General features: G+C 39.1%; 1 protein-coding gene across 3 annotated transcripts in view; it reads left to right on the top strand.

Annotated features, from left to right (window-relative positions):
* TMEFF1 (transmembrane protein with EGF like and two follistatin like domains 1) overlaps nucleotides 1-17684 on the top strand; it is an 86652-nt gene that overhangs the window by 13687 nt on the left and 55281 nt on the right. For all 3 annotated transcript variants that reach the window (XM_032306965.1, XM_032306967.1, XM_032306966.1), the window contains exon 2: nucleotides 13598-13707. In XM_032306965.1, coding sequence (XP_032162856.1) covers nucleotides 13598-13707 — 110 coding nt within the window. The remainder of the gene's footprint in view (nucleotides 1-13597; nucleotides 13708-17684) is intronic.

Genomic DNA, 17684 nt, shown 5'->3' with positions numbered 1-17684 from the left:
CAGCAGGGATCCCAACAGGGGACTATCCCAGGACCCTGAGACCATGAACCAAGTGGAAGACCGATGCCCAGCTGACCGAGCCACTCATATGCCCCTCTTTTGGGAATTTTAAGTTTAGTTTATTTCATCTTAGCTTTCATCTAATACTGTTTTGCAAGTGAATGTAAACTGATATTTCTATATATCAGTTCTGTTGTTCATAGCCTAAATGGTACATTTAGATTCCTCTTTGTTCACAAGTCATTTTAGTCAGTGTTTAGTGTCCTGTGTTCATTTTTTTCATACTTTTTTCTCTTTAAAGTGGTTTAAGGTATTTTTTTTTTTTTTTAAGATGGTGCTGTGTGTTTACCTTTTTGGTCCCTTCTTCAAGTTCAGATCATAAGTATTCCCTAATTTCCACTTAATTAGACCTAGGGAATTTTTTTTTTAAAGATTTTATTTATTTTTTTGACAGAGAGAGAGAGAGAGAAATCACAAGTAGGCAGAGAGGTAAGCAGAGAGGGAGGAGGAAGCAGGCTCCCTGCTGAGCAGAGGGCCTGATGCAGGGCTCGATCCCAGGACCCTGAGACCATGACCTGAGCTGAAGACAGAGGCTTAACCCACTGAGCCACCCAGACGCCCCGACCTAGGGAATTAAAAAAAAAAAAAGATTTTATTTATTTATGTGACACATAGATCACAAGTAGGCAGAGAGGCAGGGAGAGGGGGAAGCAGACGCCCTGGTGCGCAGAGAGCGCACTGTGGGGCTCAATCCCAGGACCCCGAGACCATGACCTGAACTAAAGGCAGAGTTGGACACCCACCGAGCCACCCAGGTGCCCCCCCCCCTTTCTTCAAATTCTTCACTGTTTTATAATGGTTTCCTGGGGTTGTGATTGTATCTTTTTAAGGGTTTGGTTTTGGGAGCACTTGGGTGGCTCAATCAGTGAAGCATCTAACTTGGCTCAGGTTATTATCCCAGGGTCCTAGGATCCAGCCCCACGTGGAGTTCCCTGTTCAGCGGGGAGTTTGCTTGTCCCTCACCCTCTTCCCCTCTCCTGCTTGAGCTCTTTCTGCCTCTCTCTCAAATAAATAAATACAGGCTTTTAAATAAAAAGGTAAAGTTTTGATTTTGGTTGTTTTACCTAAAGAGGAAAAGTAACCTGTATAGTTTCCATTGCTCTTTTGTAAAGATCTCATTTTCTCCATAGAATCCTATGAGAAATTATTATACCCATTTTTACTCCAGGGAACTAGGGAGAGACTTAGTACTTGCCCAATACCAATGAGTTATTTAATCAAATAATTGGAACTGCAAGTTTGGAACTCTTCCTAATGCAGCAGGGTTTTGTGAAGTCTTTTAAGATTTTGTTTGTTTGAGAGAGAGTGTGAGAGATTGAGTGAGAGCGAGCGAGCGAGCCTGAGCAAGGTGAGGGGTAGAGGGAGAAGCAGGCTCTCTGCTGAGCGGGCAGCCTGATGCAGGGCTGGATCCTGGGACTCCAGGATCATCACCTGAGCTGAAGGCAGACATTTAATCGACTGAAACACCAAGGCACCCCTGTGAAGTCCTTTTTAATGTTCTTTTAAAATAATGTCAGGTTCTCCAGTGCCAACTTGCAGCTTGTTTTGTAGATTTTTGTCTTTGTGGGTGACTTCCTGGTTTCTGGCTACTGCTTATTCACTTAGTGTTCCAGACACTAAGGAATAGTGGTTAGAAATTGAGCCAGATGCAGCCACTCTGGAAAACAGCATGGAGGTTCCTCAAAAAGTTGAAAATAGAGCTACCCTATGACCCAGCAATCGCACTACTGGGTATTTACCCTAAAGATAAAAATGTTGTGATCCAAAGGGGCACATGCACCCAAATGTTTATAGCAGCAATGTCCACAATAGCCAAACTATGGAAGGAACCCAGATGTCCATCAACAGATGAATGGATAAAGAAGATGTGGTATGTATACACAATGGAATACTATGCAGCCATCAAAAGAAATGAAATCTTGCCATTTACAACGATGTGGATGGAACTAGAGGTATTATGCTGAGCAGAATAAGTCAATCAGAGAAAGACAATTATCATATGATCTCCCTGATATGAGGAATTTGAGAGGCAACGTGGGGGGCTTGAGGGATAGGGAAGGAAAAAATGAAACAAGATGGGATCAGGAGGGAGACAAACCATAAGAGACTTATAATCTCACAAAACAAACTGAGGGTTGCTGGGGGGAGGGGGATAGGGAGAGGCTGGTAGGGTTATGGACATTGGTGAAGGTATGTGCTATGGTGAGTGCTGTGAAGTGTGTAAACCTGGCAATTCACAGACCTGTACTCCGGGGCTAATAATACATTGTATGTTAATAAAAAATTAAAAAAACAAAAGAAATTGAGCCAGAAGATGAAATTGTGTTTAGATTTATTTATTTATATTTAAAAATTTTTGATGGAGGAAATGTGCTAATTGTGCTTGCAAAAATCTTAAAATACATATGTAAACATGTGTATGTTGTAGAATATAAGTTAGATTGTGGCCCTATATAGTTTTATAACCTGTTTTTCTTCACTTCATAGTGGATCTTGGTCTTTCCATATCAGTATGGAAATATGATTCTGCCATATACTTTAATAGCTGCATAGTATTTCATCAATAATTTATTTAATTCCCCATGGGTGAATACTTGGGCCATTTTCTACTTTGCTGTTATAAAAACTGCTGTTGTTAACAATCATGTATTCATACATAGGTATTTTTCTTCTGTCCTTATTATAATTTCTTAGAAATAGAATTATTGGATTAAAAGATAAAGGTTTATAAAACTTCATTATAGGGGCACCTTGGTGGCTCAGTGGGTTAAAGCCTCTGCCTTTTGGCTCAAGTCATGATCTCAGGGTCCTGGGTTGGAGCCCCACATTGGGCTCTCTGCTCAGCAGGGAGTCTGCTTCCCCCTCTCTCTTGTGATTGCCTACTTGTAATTTCTCTCTGTCAAATAAATAAATAAAATCTTAAAAAAAAAACTTCATTATATACTGCCACATTATTCTGTGAGAGGTTCTGCCAATTTATACTCTCATGGTTGGTTTGAGTGCTCATTTTCCATACCTTCTCCAGTGCTGGTGTAATAATCGTAAGAAAAAGCTAACAGGGTAGCACTTAAGATGTGTCATGCAGTGCTCTGAGTGCTTTCCATATCTTTATTTAACTCTATGCCAACATTATGAGATGGTACTTTTATTGTCCCCATTTTACAGATGAGGAAATAGAGGTGGAGAGTGGTTAATTACTAAGGTCACAGAGCTGATAAGTATAGAGCCAGTGTACCGATGTAGGCGATGTTGGCCTAACCCTGCCTCTTAGATATCAGATGATAATGCCTGTGCATTTTTCTTTAATTTTTTTTCAAAATTTAATAGGACTGTTTTATCTGATCTTAAAATTATTTTTTTATTTGAGACATAATTCACATAATGTAAAGTTTGCCATTTTAAAGTATACAGTTCAGTGGTTTTTAATATATTCAATACATTGTATAACTATCACTGCTATCTACTATATAATTATAGAACATTTCCATCACTCCAGAAAGAATTTCCATACCTATTAACAGTCAACCTCAATACTTCTCTGCTCCCATGCTCTGACAACCATGTAGAGATTCTGTGTCTTAATGGATTTACTTATTCTGGACATTTCATAAAAATGGAATCATACAATGTGTGGCCTTTTGTGCTTGGCTTCGTTCACCAAACATAATTCTTTTAAGATTCTTATATGCTATAGCGCATATTTGTTTTATCTGATTTAAAAAATAATACAAGTTCATTGTAAAACTCAGACAATTAAGAAAAACACAGAATAGGGACGCCTGGGTGGCTCAGTTGGTTAAGCAGCTGCCTTCCGCTCAGGTCATGATCCCAGCGTCCTGGGATCGAGTCCCACATCGGGCTCCTTGCTCAGCGGGGAGCCTGCTTCTCCCTCTGCCTCTGCCTGCCATTCTGTCTGCCTGTGCTCGCTCTCTCCCTCTCTCTCTCTGATAAATAAAATCTTTAAAAAAAAAAAAAAAAAAAAAGAAAAACACAGAATAAAGAAGAAAGTTCAAATTTCACCAAGAGATAACTGTGGTTTATATTTTCATGTATATACTTTTCAGATTTTGTATATAGGCATTAAAAAGTAGTTTGTGTCATACATTTAAAAAAATCTGCCTTTTGTGGCACCTAGGTGGCTTAGCTGTGAAGCCTCTGCCTTCAGCTCAGTTCATGATCCCAGAGTCCTGGGACTGAGTCCCACATCAGGTTCCCTATTCATCAGGAAGCCTGCTTCTGCCTCCACCTCTGCCTTCTGCTTCCCTTGCTTGTGCTCTCTTTCTCCTTATGTCAAATAAATAAATAAAATTAAAAAAAATCTGCCTTTAAAAAATGTGTTACGTCAGGAAATATGAAGATTCTTCATCATTCTTTCTAATAACTGCAATATAACAGTTTATAGATCTGTAAGAGGGAAAACACAGGTTTGCCAAGCTAGTGAGAAAAAGGAGTAGGAGAGAGAATTGCAGTTTGGAACCTGTGAATAGGACTAGATAGGACTGAGAAGACCCCGAGGACCTTTACTCCCCCTCTCTCGGGATCCGGGTCTTGTCTTCTTTCTGATCCTGCACTAGACGATCCTCCCCATCTCCTTGCCTGAATCAGAGGCATTTAGAATGGAGGCAGCTGGGAATGATTGTAGGTGTTGGGTGGAGGACTGACACCTTCGAAGTGGTACGTAACAAAGGGTAGCTTGGCAGTAGTGTGTAGCATGGGATGACAAATATCAGAGTCAGATAATTGTGTGGCATATGTGAAATTTCTTTTGTTAAATATAGCTTAGAGAGTTTTAGTCATCTCTGCCATTAACGCTTTTTAATATTAATAATATAAACTACTTTTTAAAAAAAAAGATTTTATTTATTTGACAGAGCGAGATCACAAGTAGACAGAACAGGCGAGAGAGAGAGAGGGAGAGAGAGAGAGAGAGGGAAGCAGGCTCCCTGCTGAGCAGAGAGCCCAATGCGGGACTCGATCCCAGGACCCTGAGATCATGACCTGAGCCGAAGGCAGTGGCTTAACCCACTGAGCCACCCAGGCGCCCTACTTTTGGTTTTGTATTATGAAATACTGAGTACAGTTAATTTTCCCTCTCATATCTTTATGGTAGAGGATAACTAATATAATATGGTTAATAAACGAGTTGAGGAGACATTAATTTCTAATTCCTCTCATTGCTTAGACTCATGTCAACATTAACTAAATCTACTGTTTGATTTTTACCCTGAAATGTATTTTCAGTGATTTGTGTCATTAAATGTGTCCCTTAGATTGGTCTGGAGAAAGAAAGAAAATAAATTTTTATTGTGTACCTACTTAGTCTGGGTACTGTTGCTTTTTAGAACACATCTAATCATTACAATATCTTGGGAAGGGAAGGTTTTTTTTTTTTTTTTTAAGATTTTATTTATTTATTTGACAGAAATCGCAAGTAGGCAGAGAGGCAGGCAGAGAGAGATGGAGGGAGAAGCAGGCTTCCTGCTGGGGAGAGAGCCCAATGTGGGACTCGATCCCAAGACCCTGACATCATGACCTGAGCCATAGGCAGAGGCTTTAACCCACTGAGCCACCCAGGCGCCCCAGAAGGTGTTATTCTAAAAGGTGAAGAAGTGGCATGTGAACCTGGCCCTTGTTGACCCTTAAATGAGGGCTTAGTCCATTATATAGCAAACTGTCTCTGGGATTGTGTTTGAAATCACATTCCCTCCCAGCCCCCATTAATTATAACCAATATAGAAACTTGAAAAGAGGAGAGAATCATCCATTGCTCAATTGGTGTAAACACAGTACCTTTACCATTTTAGGTTTTTTTTCTGGCTGGATTTTCCTGTATGCTTTTTTTGTACATAATCTTAGTACATGTGTATAGTTTTGTTTTCTTTTTCATTTGACATTTTATAAGCCTATTTCCATATTGCCCCATATTATATACAACTTTTTAAATAGCTCTACAGTATTCCATGGCTGTACCCACACCATTTTGTGGTGTGGGATATTTTATTTTATATGTTTATTTATTTTTATTATTTCTTAAAGGTTTTACTTGTTTATTTGACAGAGACACGGTGAGAAAGGGAACACAAGCAGGGGGGAGTAAGAGAAGCCAGGGAGCCTCATGCTGGACTCAGTCCCAGGACCTTGGGATTATGACCTGAGCCAAAGGCTTAATGACTGAGCCACCCAGGCGCCTCAGTGTGGGATATTTTAAATATTTAAATATTTCAAATATTTATACTGTAGAGACGGGGATCCTGTCAGTTTGGATTGGTGTATTTTTCTAAAAAAAGGAAGGTTTTCCCAAATACTGTTAACATCTAGACATGTGTATAAACCCCTTGAAATGAGGTTATTGTAAGAAATAAGAACAAAGTAAAGAGTTGGAACATGTCCTATGGGTAGTCAATAAGAAATCAACTAAAGATGAACTAAAGATTCACGTATGTTGATAAGTACTTCGCATTCATTGTAGGACTTTCCCCCTGCAGTGCTCTGAGGACTGGAAATGGCAGATGAGATGGGTTTAATAAGGTTGGGAAAAAGCAGGTTTAAAGACTTGTAGTGATGTAAGTGGATGAGGATGCTGAGAGAGACGAAGCAAGACAAGAGGACACAGTGGGATGGCTGAGGGCAGAATGTTTTTATACATAGGAGCTCTCTTGTCTTGGTGCCTTGAGATTCTTGTAGTTAGTTGCTTAATAAAGTTATTTAAAGTGGGGAGTCACAAAAATAAATTATAAATGCGTGTAGCATTTTATTTGAACTTAAAAACATAAATATATAGGTTTATTGAATACTATTTTGGTTTAAGATTTTTTTTAATTTTTAGGGAGAGAGCAGGGGTGGGGGGGCAGGGGGAGAGAGAGAGAGAGAATTGTAAGCAGGCTATAAGCCCCAGCAAGGAGCTTGATCCCATAACCCTAAGATCATGACCTGAGCCAAAATCAAGTGTTGAACACTTAACTGACTGAGCCACCCAGTCACCCCTATTTAAACACCATTTTGAAAGAGAGCCCAGAATTGTTCTTTGAGAGTAGTTGGAATTTTCTTTCTTGAACATGCATACATTGGTTACAAATACCAGTTTAAATCTCTTTAAAAGGGAACGTAAAGACAGGTGGGTGCAGAATTCTAGATTTTTCTCTTGCCTGTATGTAATACAGTAGCATCTTTTTCAAAGTGGATCACCTTAAGTCTTGCCATAGCATTCAGTTTTGTTTTCATAACAGTTTATTTTCATTCTGTGAGATGTTGAAACCATGTAATTCCAATAACAGATACATGGACTGGTTGAAGCACAAGAGCAGCTCCCCTTGGTTGGAGCTAAAATCCTGAAGAGTGCTGTAGAGAGTGGCCTAGTAGCTTTGGAGTTTCATTGTGCCATGGGCATTGGTTGGTACGTTTTACAGAGAAGAGCATACTTTGGTTTCCCTGGAGAGTTGGTTAAGTTGGAGTGAAGTTCTCTGAGTGCTGTGGACATGGACTGAGCAGTAAGAGAAGGGAAAGGAGTGACTAAATGAGAAGTGGTCAGAGAGTTGGGCGAATAATCAAGATTATTAGGTTGGAAGGGGAGGCCAGGAGTAATCAGCTCCTGTGGAAAGGCCCATAAAAGAGTTGGAAGGCTAAGAAAAAAGTCATGAAACCTTTAAAATAGGAGCTTCTGCTGACCTTTGGCAGAATTTTGATAGGAAGTGGGAGGAAGCCAGGCTTACAACATGTTGAAGCATTATTAAAGGAGGGACTCTCACTCTGAGCCAGGACTTGACATAAATTTGATTGCAATATATTGGGAACCCTCTATTGAAATGAAAACTAGCCGTGGTCATGTGCAGAGATCTTGGAGACTGATGTGTGGCTCATTTTCTTTATAGTGATCATGTTAGAGAATGAAATGTAAAGCCTTTAATCAAGGCTTTAGTCATCTTTGTTGTTTGTTTGTTTTTAAAGATTTTATTTATTTATTTGACAGAGACACACAGCAAGAGAGGGCCGGGGAGTGGGAGAGGGAGAGGCAGGCTTCCTGCTCAGCCTGATGTGGGGCTCCATCCCAGGACCCTGGGATCATGACCTGAGCTGAAGGTAGACACTTAACAACTGAGCCACTCAGGTGCCCCTTTGGTCTTCTTTGATAGTGGTTCTCAGCAGAGGGTGATTTACTTCCCAGTGGACATGGGGGATGGTCCTGCTGACATCTAGTGGATAGAGGCCAGAGATGTCGCTAAACATTCTCCAGTGAACAGGATAGCCCCATGCATCAAAGAACTATCTAACTCAAGAAGTCAGTAGTGTTGAGGTTGAGAAGTCCTGAATTCTGTTGTAACATCACGCAAAGTTTTTTCACTTTTGGCTCTCCATTAGTGTTAGCTATCTCGAAAGATTCCCCAGACTACTTTGTTTAATGGAGGGGTGGTAGAAAAGTCTCTGAGTTTCATTTTGAACTGTAGCCCAAACCTAGCTAGTGTTGCTGAAAGTTGGGGATTGGGGCATCTCAGGTTCAGTCAGTAGGGTTCCTTCCACGGGTGCATATTGTTTCCCAGCTTTGAGATTTAATGAGCATGGAGACAAGTTTTACATTTAGAAAATTGTGTGATGGGCGCATTTGCAACCAGAGCAAAATATTTTTGTTGTGAGCCACTGTTTTGAGTGCTTCTTTGTGTAAATTATTTCTATTTGGAGAGTTGATTTTTGAGGGCCTTAGTAATGGCTCATCTGTTTTGCTGAGTTTCCATTTTGGGTTCAGGAAGGCAGCTGTGTAATCATCATCATCATTGACAGGTAATAGAGTGCCCTCTTGATGCCTGGTACTATATTGAATACTTGAAAAGAAATAACATTCAGAAGATGGTCCCAAAATAGAATTCCTTCTGTACTGAGTTTGAGCTAAGGCGTTGGTTTTCAAATTTGTGAGAGAACTAAGAATACCAGGAGGTCACGATGCTCTTGATAAATGTATCACGTGGACAGAGATGTAGCACCAAATTATTTAAGACTTATGCTCAGAAATATTTACCTTAATTAAATTTTTGTGCAATCAATGTGTCAGGTTTATGTTTTATTATATGTCTCAGTGACCTGACCAATAGTGGATTAAATGATAAGGGCTTTATTTACTTATTATGTGTTTGTTTATTTGCTATAACAGTGAGTCTGAATGCATGAAATCCAGGGTAGGTGTGATGAGTCTAAAGTTCTTTTTCCATACTCTTGCTCTTGTCTTTCTGATCTACCATCTGTAGCTTGTTGCTGTCATCTTTGTGTGTGTAAGATGGCCACTACAACCTTAGGCAAGGGTTTTACTCTCCAGGAAGGACAGAGAGTGAGTGGAAGAATAAAGGAGGAGGGCACAGTGATTATGTATAAACTGTGGTACATCACAAGGGGTCTGGGTTTAGCTGAGCATCTTGCTTCTCTGAACAAAACTGGGGTTCTCTTACGCAGTAAGAACAGATCCAAGGCAGACAATTAGCTGTGACTGCCACAGTAACAAAACAATTTAAAATGTACATTCATGAGCTTGTGACGTTCATGATCTTTTGTTCTCATAAAACGCTTGGAATTTTCCTATTAATATTCTTTATTTATTTGTGGAACATTAGTTTTGTTGATAGCTAGCAAGGAAGTAATCTCAAATATTGAAGGTTTAAGAAGTATGTGAAAAAAACTTTTAAAATGAGAAAATGCTTGACATTGACTTTTTTTCCCCTTGCAAATGAGAAAATGAAATTCTTGATTTTAGTACGCTTCAGGACACCCATTTTCATAAGGGGCATGTTTAGGGAACCACCAATATTAGTATTTATATGTACTATTTATTTACTGTTTCTCTACTTTCACTTAAATTATTTTTCTAGATAACATTCTTTCAGTATTACATGTTATGGGCAACGAAAACATTGTTTTTATTTTTATTTTTTTTTAAGATTTTATTTGAGAGAGAGAGAAAGTGCATGTGTGCCGGTGCATGCATCGAGGAAGGGAGAGGGGCAGAGGGAGGGGGAGAAGTAGACTCCCTACTGAGCAGGGAGGCTCCATCGTAGGACCCCGAAATCATGATGTTCACTGAAGGCAGGTGCTTAACCGACTGAGCCACCCAGGTGCCCCTAAAACATTCTTTACTTTTAAATGTTGTTTCTAAATTCTGTATAGTGATCCTATATTAGTTTTTTAATCCTATATCAGTTTTATAATCAGCCAAAAAGTTTTATTAATTTTTCAAAGTCAAAGTGAGTCTTGCCATTGTTGACACTGCATCATCTGCTTCAAATCCATTTTTATCTCCTACTTCTTGAAATTCCTAGGGCAATCATAGCATGTACAACAGCATTTTCTTCTTATAGACTATCTTGAATTCATCACTAATTGTTCCATATGTTAGCAAGATCATAGGCTCTCTCTTATTTATTTTTCCGCGTGTCCCAATTTCTTAACATAGTATTAGATATATAGTAGATACTTAATTGTTTCCTGATCAATTAAATAATCACATTTAACACATTAATACACATGAAAATAGCATGAGTTTAATAACTGGGTAGGCATAAAATAAGACATGACTAATAACCAGTGTGATCAGAATTTCATGACTTTTACTCTTACCTATTAATGTAGAACCGCTAGCTCCCCCAAATTGCCCCCCAAATTGTTTATTCTTGGAGTCACCAAAGGCTGTTTCATGTGGGCTCACTAATGTATTCTGGCCACTGCCACATGCCATGTCTTTTTCTTCTGCCATGTTTGCTGTCCCTAGATAACAGAGGGGTATCTCTGTGCCCGATTATCTCCTTGGCCTTGAGCTGTCCTGCCAGGTATAAGGCTGAGCTGGGGCTGTTGAGGTATCCCAGCCTCTTTTCTCCCTGGCTATTATATCTTGTTGTGTGGATGACAAAGCAGAGCTCTTTAATCTTGTTGCTTCAAAGCTTTCAGTGAAAGCTGCTATTTAGTTTCTCACTGTAGCTCTTCTGTTATGATGAGCTCTTGGGTCTGGGCTGGGGGAGCTGGCAGGTGATAGACACCAACCAACCTGTGCACGTGACCACTCCTCCTGTTCAAGCTTTGGTTATTGTGCCAAGCTTCTCTGTCTCTCTTTAGTAAGCATGATTATTGTCCCAAAATGTTTCTTATTGTAACCTCATGCAAACAGATGCTTTGAACAACTCTCAGTCTCCGGAGACAGGTGAATCTTAGTGGCAGGAATGATTTCGGTTCTAGACTGCAATCCCATTGTACTTTAAAAATACAATAGGTAAAACATACCTCAAAGAATCTCAAGCCCAAGTCACAAGTCAGAGCAACTCAGAGCATGATCTTGGCCCAGAAGTAGAATAAAAACTTTACTTTTTCTTGTTTTATATGTCCGATTCTGTTGGAACCCAGTGTGAACTTTAAGGCTACAAAGGAGGAGAAATGCACTAAATTTTATTTCTTTAATTGTACATTTGTTTTTATTTCTATGACCTCTAAAATTGGCTGTGCCTATGGTTGAACAAAGATTATGCACGCTTATTCTCTTCTCCCGAGCAGTTCTTTATTAATACTTAGTTAATTCCTTGAGTTTCAAGATGCACATACATTAGACAGTATTGGAACTGGACCTTGTGTAAGTTCCTAGTAGGAATGTAGGTAGATAGAAGGAAAAAAGCAAACTCCATGCTTGGGATTGAGCCTTAAGTGGTAATGCAAATCGTCAAGGGGGAGAAGGATGCCTGCCTGAGCAGAAATTGGGAGATACGGGAAACCAAGAGCATAGAGCCTCCCTAGCCAAATGGCCAAGGTGAAAGGAATCAAAAGATGAGCATCTGCCTGAAATAGTTTGTGAAACAATGAGAACAACAAAATAGCTCTAATAGTTTCATGTTACCTTTCAGCTCTTGTCTTTTTTTTTTTTTTTTTTTTTTTTTTCATTTAAGGAAAAGAAAAATTTTGTAAACTATAGTTACATAGATGTATTCTTCACCCAGTGCAGTGCTTGGTTCAGAGTGGTTATTCAGATAATTACCTTTTTTTTTTTTTAAATTTTATTTATTTATTTGACAAAGATCCCAAGTAGGCAGAGAGGCAGGCAGAGAGAGAGGAGGAAGCAGGCTCTCTGCCGAGCAGGGAGATGTGGGACTCAATCCCAGGACCCTGAAACTATGCATGACCTGAGTTGAAGGCAGAGGTTTAACCCACTGAGCCACCCAGGTGCTCCCAGATAATTACTGTTGACTCAACTCCCTGAGTATTTAGGTACTTGACTGCCAGTCCCTCAGAGGGTCAGCTAGGAGGAGTAGGAGACCCAAGATATCATGGTAGAGCAGTGAGAACAAATGGGGGCAGAGAGAGGCAAAGACATATTACTAGTCACTAGATACAGAACCTTCTTGACTCAGTCCAGTGGGTCCTGCTTTGAAATCTAGAAGTAGAAAACAATCAGGGATACGGGATTGCTGGAGAAATGTTCCCTGAGATCTGTTTGCCAAGACGTCATCATGATCCTGAGCTGTAGGAAAGTTTGTGCCCTCCCTGGAGTACCTCAGCTACTGAGCAACATGGTCAGAAGCTAACTCAGGCCTTCCTGTTCCCACACATTTGTTCACCTCTACAATGGGCTAGGTTTTTTTAAACAATCATTTGTTTCTTCTTTGCTATTGTTGCTGTCATTTTATTGTTTGTTGTTATCTCTCTCATTCCAGATAGGGTGGATATAAAAATTGCCTTATAGTGGTTTTCATTCAATTCAATGTGATTCTAGAAAGCTTAATTTGGTAGTTCTAGAGAAAGACCAATGGTCTTGGTGCAGGAATGAAATGACCACAGGATGCTAGTATTGTTGATTGGCTCTGCTTCCTGTGAGAGTAGAATTAAATGAGTCATTTAAAAATTTTAAGAGTACTATTTTTAATTCTGTGCACGCAAATGCTCCATATATGTCTATTATATGAAATTCAAGTTTATAATTTTTTGGTAATTAAAATAGTCTGTCTAGAGTGAGTTATGATCATCTTAAATTTATTTGGGTATCAAAAGGATTAAGATTTCTTTTAATTATTCTTATTTGTTCTCCTTAAAAGTAACTTAATCCTTAGAAAAATAGATTTATTCTAAGGGCTTGCCTGGCTGGCTCAGCCAGTAGAGCACGCACCTCTTGATTTGGGGGTCATGTGTTCGAGCTGCATATTGGATATAGAGATTATTTTTTAAAAAATCTATAAAAAAGAAAAAAGATAATCTAAGATAATAAGACAATAGTAGGAAAGCTGTCTTAAGCTCTTGGCAGGCCAAATAGAAAAATTCTGTAAATTTACCTTTGGGAATTCTATGAAATCCTGAAATTTTGAGTTTTATTTTGGTTTGAGTTACTATTAGACATACTATTCTGCAAGATTCTCCTTGGGGAATTCTGAACATTTTGTGTCCTATGGGACTTGATTTTTGTATGTTATATCTTATTATTATACTTGTGAATGACGTGATCAACACATTTTAAGGTTTTTTTCCCCCTTTTATATATGTACATTTGAGTACAAAATGACATGAAACATTTTTTTTCCTTCTTTTTCAGAATTAAATGTGAGGGAGTCTGATGTTAGAGTTTGTGATGAGTCGTCATGTAAATACGGAGGAGTGTGTAAAGAAGATGGGGACAGTTTGAAATGTGCATGTCAATTTCAGGTGAGGAAACCAAATCTACTTTGAAAAATTTTTAGGTTTTTAATATTTTATTCTGCATTCTTCAAATTAAAAAGCTTAAAAAGCCTTGAACCCTGAAAGAAGTTGGGTTCACAGCCCATCGATTTTTCTTTTGTCAGATGAAGTACTATTATTTCTACCTTCCTTGCTTTTTTTCTTGAGTTAAGAGGACAGATTGACAATAATAGGTTAGAAGATGGTTTGAAAAAATATTAAAGTTCGATTCAAATGTAAGTTCTAATTGTTACTGAAAGGAAGTGAATCTCTTATTTAAAATGTTGATGTTTTGGGAGGGCACCTGGGTGACTCAGTTGGTTGAGTGTCTGACTCTTGATTTCAGTTCAGAAATCCTTTTAGACTCCTTATAGACTATATTGAATCATGATCTCAGGATCACAGGATCAGAGCCCCATGTGGGGTTCCATGCATGCTCAGCAGGGAGTCTGCTTGAGATTCTCTCCCTCTGCCCAACCCCACCTCCCACCCCGTTGGCTTTTTTCCACTTTCCTTCTTTTGTAGTTTTTTCCCATCCATTAAATTTATTTTTTACATTTTTTATTCTTTTTTTTTTTTAAAGATTTTATTTATTTATTTATTTGACAGAGATCACAAGTAGGCAGAGAGGCAGGCAGAGGGGGAGGGGGAAGCAGGCTCCCTGCTGAGCAGGGAGCCCGATGCGGGGCTCGATCCCAGGACCCTGAGATCATGACCTGAGCAGAAGGCAGAGGCTTTAACCCACTGAACCACCCAGGCGCCCCTAAATTTTTTATTCTTTTTTTAAGTTAGTTCAATTTATTTGAGAGAGAGAGAGAGTGAGTGCATAGGCAGGGGGAGCAGCAGAGGGAGAATGAGAAGCATGCGTCCCGGTGAGCATGGAGCCCAATGGGGGGCTTGATCCCAGCATCCTGAGATCATGACCTGAGCCAAAGGCAGATACTTAGCTGACTGAGCAACCTACGCACCCCTAAAAAATTTTTTTTTATTTAAGTATATTTGACCTACAATGTTACATTAGTTTCAGGTGTACAACATGGTGATTCAATTTCTTTACGAGTTATGGTCTTCCCTTCCATTTTTATTTGCTGGTGTCTCATTTTTTTAGGCCAAAGAACATGGCTGACTTGGTGCCTCAGGATAGGCTAGGGTTAGAGATAAACTAGACAGGGAAACCTCAAACTAACATCTTCGCTTTTCAGATGCTCTTTTAAGTTGTAATTCTGTTTCTTAAAACAAAACAAAACAAACAAAAAACTAAAGAGAAAGGATGTGAAATGTCTTACATTCAATTTTTCCTTTTTTATTTGCTGTGATTAAATTATCTGGCTTCAGAATATTGTTCAGGATCTGGTTCCTGATTCAGAATTTGAGATGAAACAAAGAAGAAACTGAAATTTTTTCCACTTGTGATCTTATTCTAATTGTACCCACCATTTTGGATTTTAAGAGAAGGAAATGGTACAAGATTAGGGACAAACGCAAAGGACAGTCAGTATTTCTAGTAACCCTGTAACCTCAGGAACTTCCTGTATGATCCATCTGAAAAGAAAAGGCACGTCTTCTCTCCTTTTTTATGATATTGTAATAAGAATCAGAATCAGAGAGCTTGCATATGAAATCTCTTAGAAAACTATGAACTATCAGAGGAAGAGTAGGGGGTTACACTATTGTCTATCTGGACAAGCTCTTCATAGTCAAAAGAGACTTTACAATCCACTGTTAGTGATAATAGTCACCTTTGACATGGCTTCAGCTGACCTTGTGCCCACTCCTACATGGTTACTCATGCAGAGAATGTTCTGACTAGTGTGTTGTGTCTGGCTTCCCTGCCTGCACCCGAGATCCTCATAAAAGGGATAACAGCTAAAGCGGGCTTCTTTCCTTAAAAGAAGTTATTGGTGTACATAGTGTAACTCAGCCCTCATGGAGTTTTCTTGTTTCTGTTCTTCACATTAGATAATTTTTTTATCATCTATCTTCAGGTTCCCTAATCCCTTCTTTTGTCCTCTCCATTCAGTCCATCCAGTGAGTTTTTATTTTTAGATTTTTTTTTTTTTTTGGTAGGGGGAGTGGCTGGGAGGGCCAGATAAAGGGAAGAGAGAAAGAGAGAGAATCTTAAGCAGGCTCCACACCCAGTGCAGAGCCCGATGTGGGGCTCGATCCCATAACCCTGAGATCATGACTTGAGCTGAAATCAAGAGCTTGAATGCTTTACTGAGTCACCCAGGCACCTCTCAGATGCTTTATTTCTAGACTTTATAGTTTTGATTTTTTTTTTTAAGATTTTTAAATTTATTTTAGAGAGAAAACAATGGTTGGTTGGAGGGCCAGAGAGAGAGGGAGAGAGAATCTCAAGCAGACTCTGCACTGAGTGTGGAGCCTGATGCAGGACTCAAACTTATGACGCTAAGATCATGACCTGAGCTGAAACCAAGAGTCAGATGTCAGCTGACTGTGCCACTCAGACACCCCTCTAGTTTTTATTTCTTTTTATTTATTTATTTATCTATCTATCTATTTATTTATTTATTTTTTAAAGATTTTATTTATTTATTTGACAGAGAGAGATCACAAGCAGGCAGAGAGGCAGGCAGAGAGAGAGGAGGAAGCAGGCTCCCTGCTGAGCAGAGAGCCCGATGCAGGGCTCGATCCCAGGACCCTGAGATCATGACCCGAGTCTAAGGCAGCGGCTTAGCCCACTGAGCCACCCAGGCGCCACCTAGTTTTTATTTCTTGACTGAGATTTCCTATCTTTTCGTTCATTACAAGCATATTTTCCTTGAGTATAGATACTATTGCTGCTTTAAAATCTTTGCTACTTTCATCTGAAACATCTCAGCGATCATCTCTGTTGATTTTTCATTTGAGAATGGATTGTGTTTTCCTTTTTCCTTGTATTAGAGTAATTTTGAATTTATCCTAACATGTCAGTGATATGTTTTAGTGTTTGAATTCTGTCATGTTCCCCTGAAGAGTATTGTTATTTTTGAAACAGTTAAGTTGGCTGAACTCAAACTACAGAATGCTGTATCCCTGTTGTGGGAAGCAACACCAATATTAATTTATTACTTTTAACCTTAGCTGATCTACTTGGAATATATCCCATGAGTGGTTTGGGAGTCAGCCAGAAATTTGATAGGAATTTATATACAGAATCTCAGAGTCCCTTCTGACTCTCTCCTTTCTGGGGTTTTCTCTCTCTTTTTAGAGGCTCTGAGGTTGCCTTGAACTCGTCCTTTGGTTGTTAAGCTAGAAGATTATGGGTTTCTTATTGGTGTTTTAGTCACTTCTGTATTGGGAAGACTGAGCTGTTTCCTCTTCCAACTGTCTTAAATTTCTCTAGGTTAAATTCTTTGATGTGGAGTTGTTGAGAAGTGGGATGCTCATGGGTAGATAACATTCTCACCAATAGCAATCAGTGTATCTGATGTGCTTGTTTTCCCTTGGCCTTCTGATAGTGAATTTTTGTTAATCCTTTTAAATTTTGTGAATCTGTAAGGAAAAAAAAATTTTTTTAAATTTTCATTTTTTGGGATGCCTGGGTGGCTCAGTGGGTTAAGGCCTCTGCCTTTGGCTCAGGTCATGATCCCAGGGTCCTGGGATCAAGCCTCACATTGAGCTCTCTGCTCAGCAGGGAGCCTGCTTACCCCCCCAACCCCTGCCTGCCTCTGCCTACTTGTGATCTCTGTCTGTCAAATAAATAAATAAAATCTTTAAAAAATTTTTCATTTGATTATTAGAGAAATTGAAAATGTGCCATATATTGACCACTTTTTTTGTGAATCAGTATTTCATATTCTTTGCCCATTTTTTAGAGTATTTTCTTTTTCCCTTGTATGATTTGTAGACATATGTATGTATGTGAGTATGAATGTGCAGATACTATACAAGAGTATACTATTTGAATATTTATATATTGCTTATGCTGAGCATTATATCCATTAATGGTTCTAAATATATAC

This window comes from Mustela erminea, chromosome 12 (assembly GCF_009829155.1).
Source record: "Mustela erminea isolate mMusErm1 chromosome 12, mMusErm1.Pri, whole genome shotgun sequence".
Lineage (NCBI taxonomy): Eukaryota > Metazoa > Chordata > Mammalia > Carnivora > Mustelidae > Mustela > Mustela erminea.
This window is presented reverse-complemented; position numbering and strand designations above follow the sequence as displayed.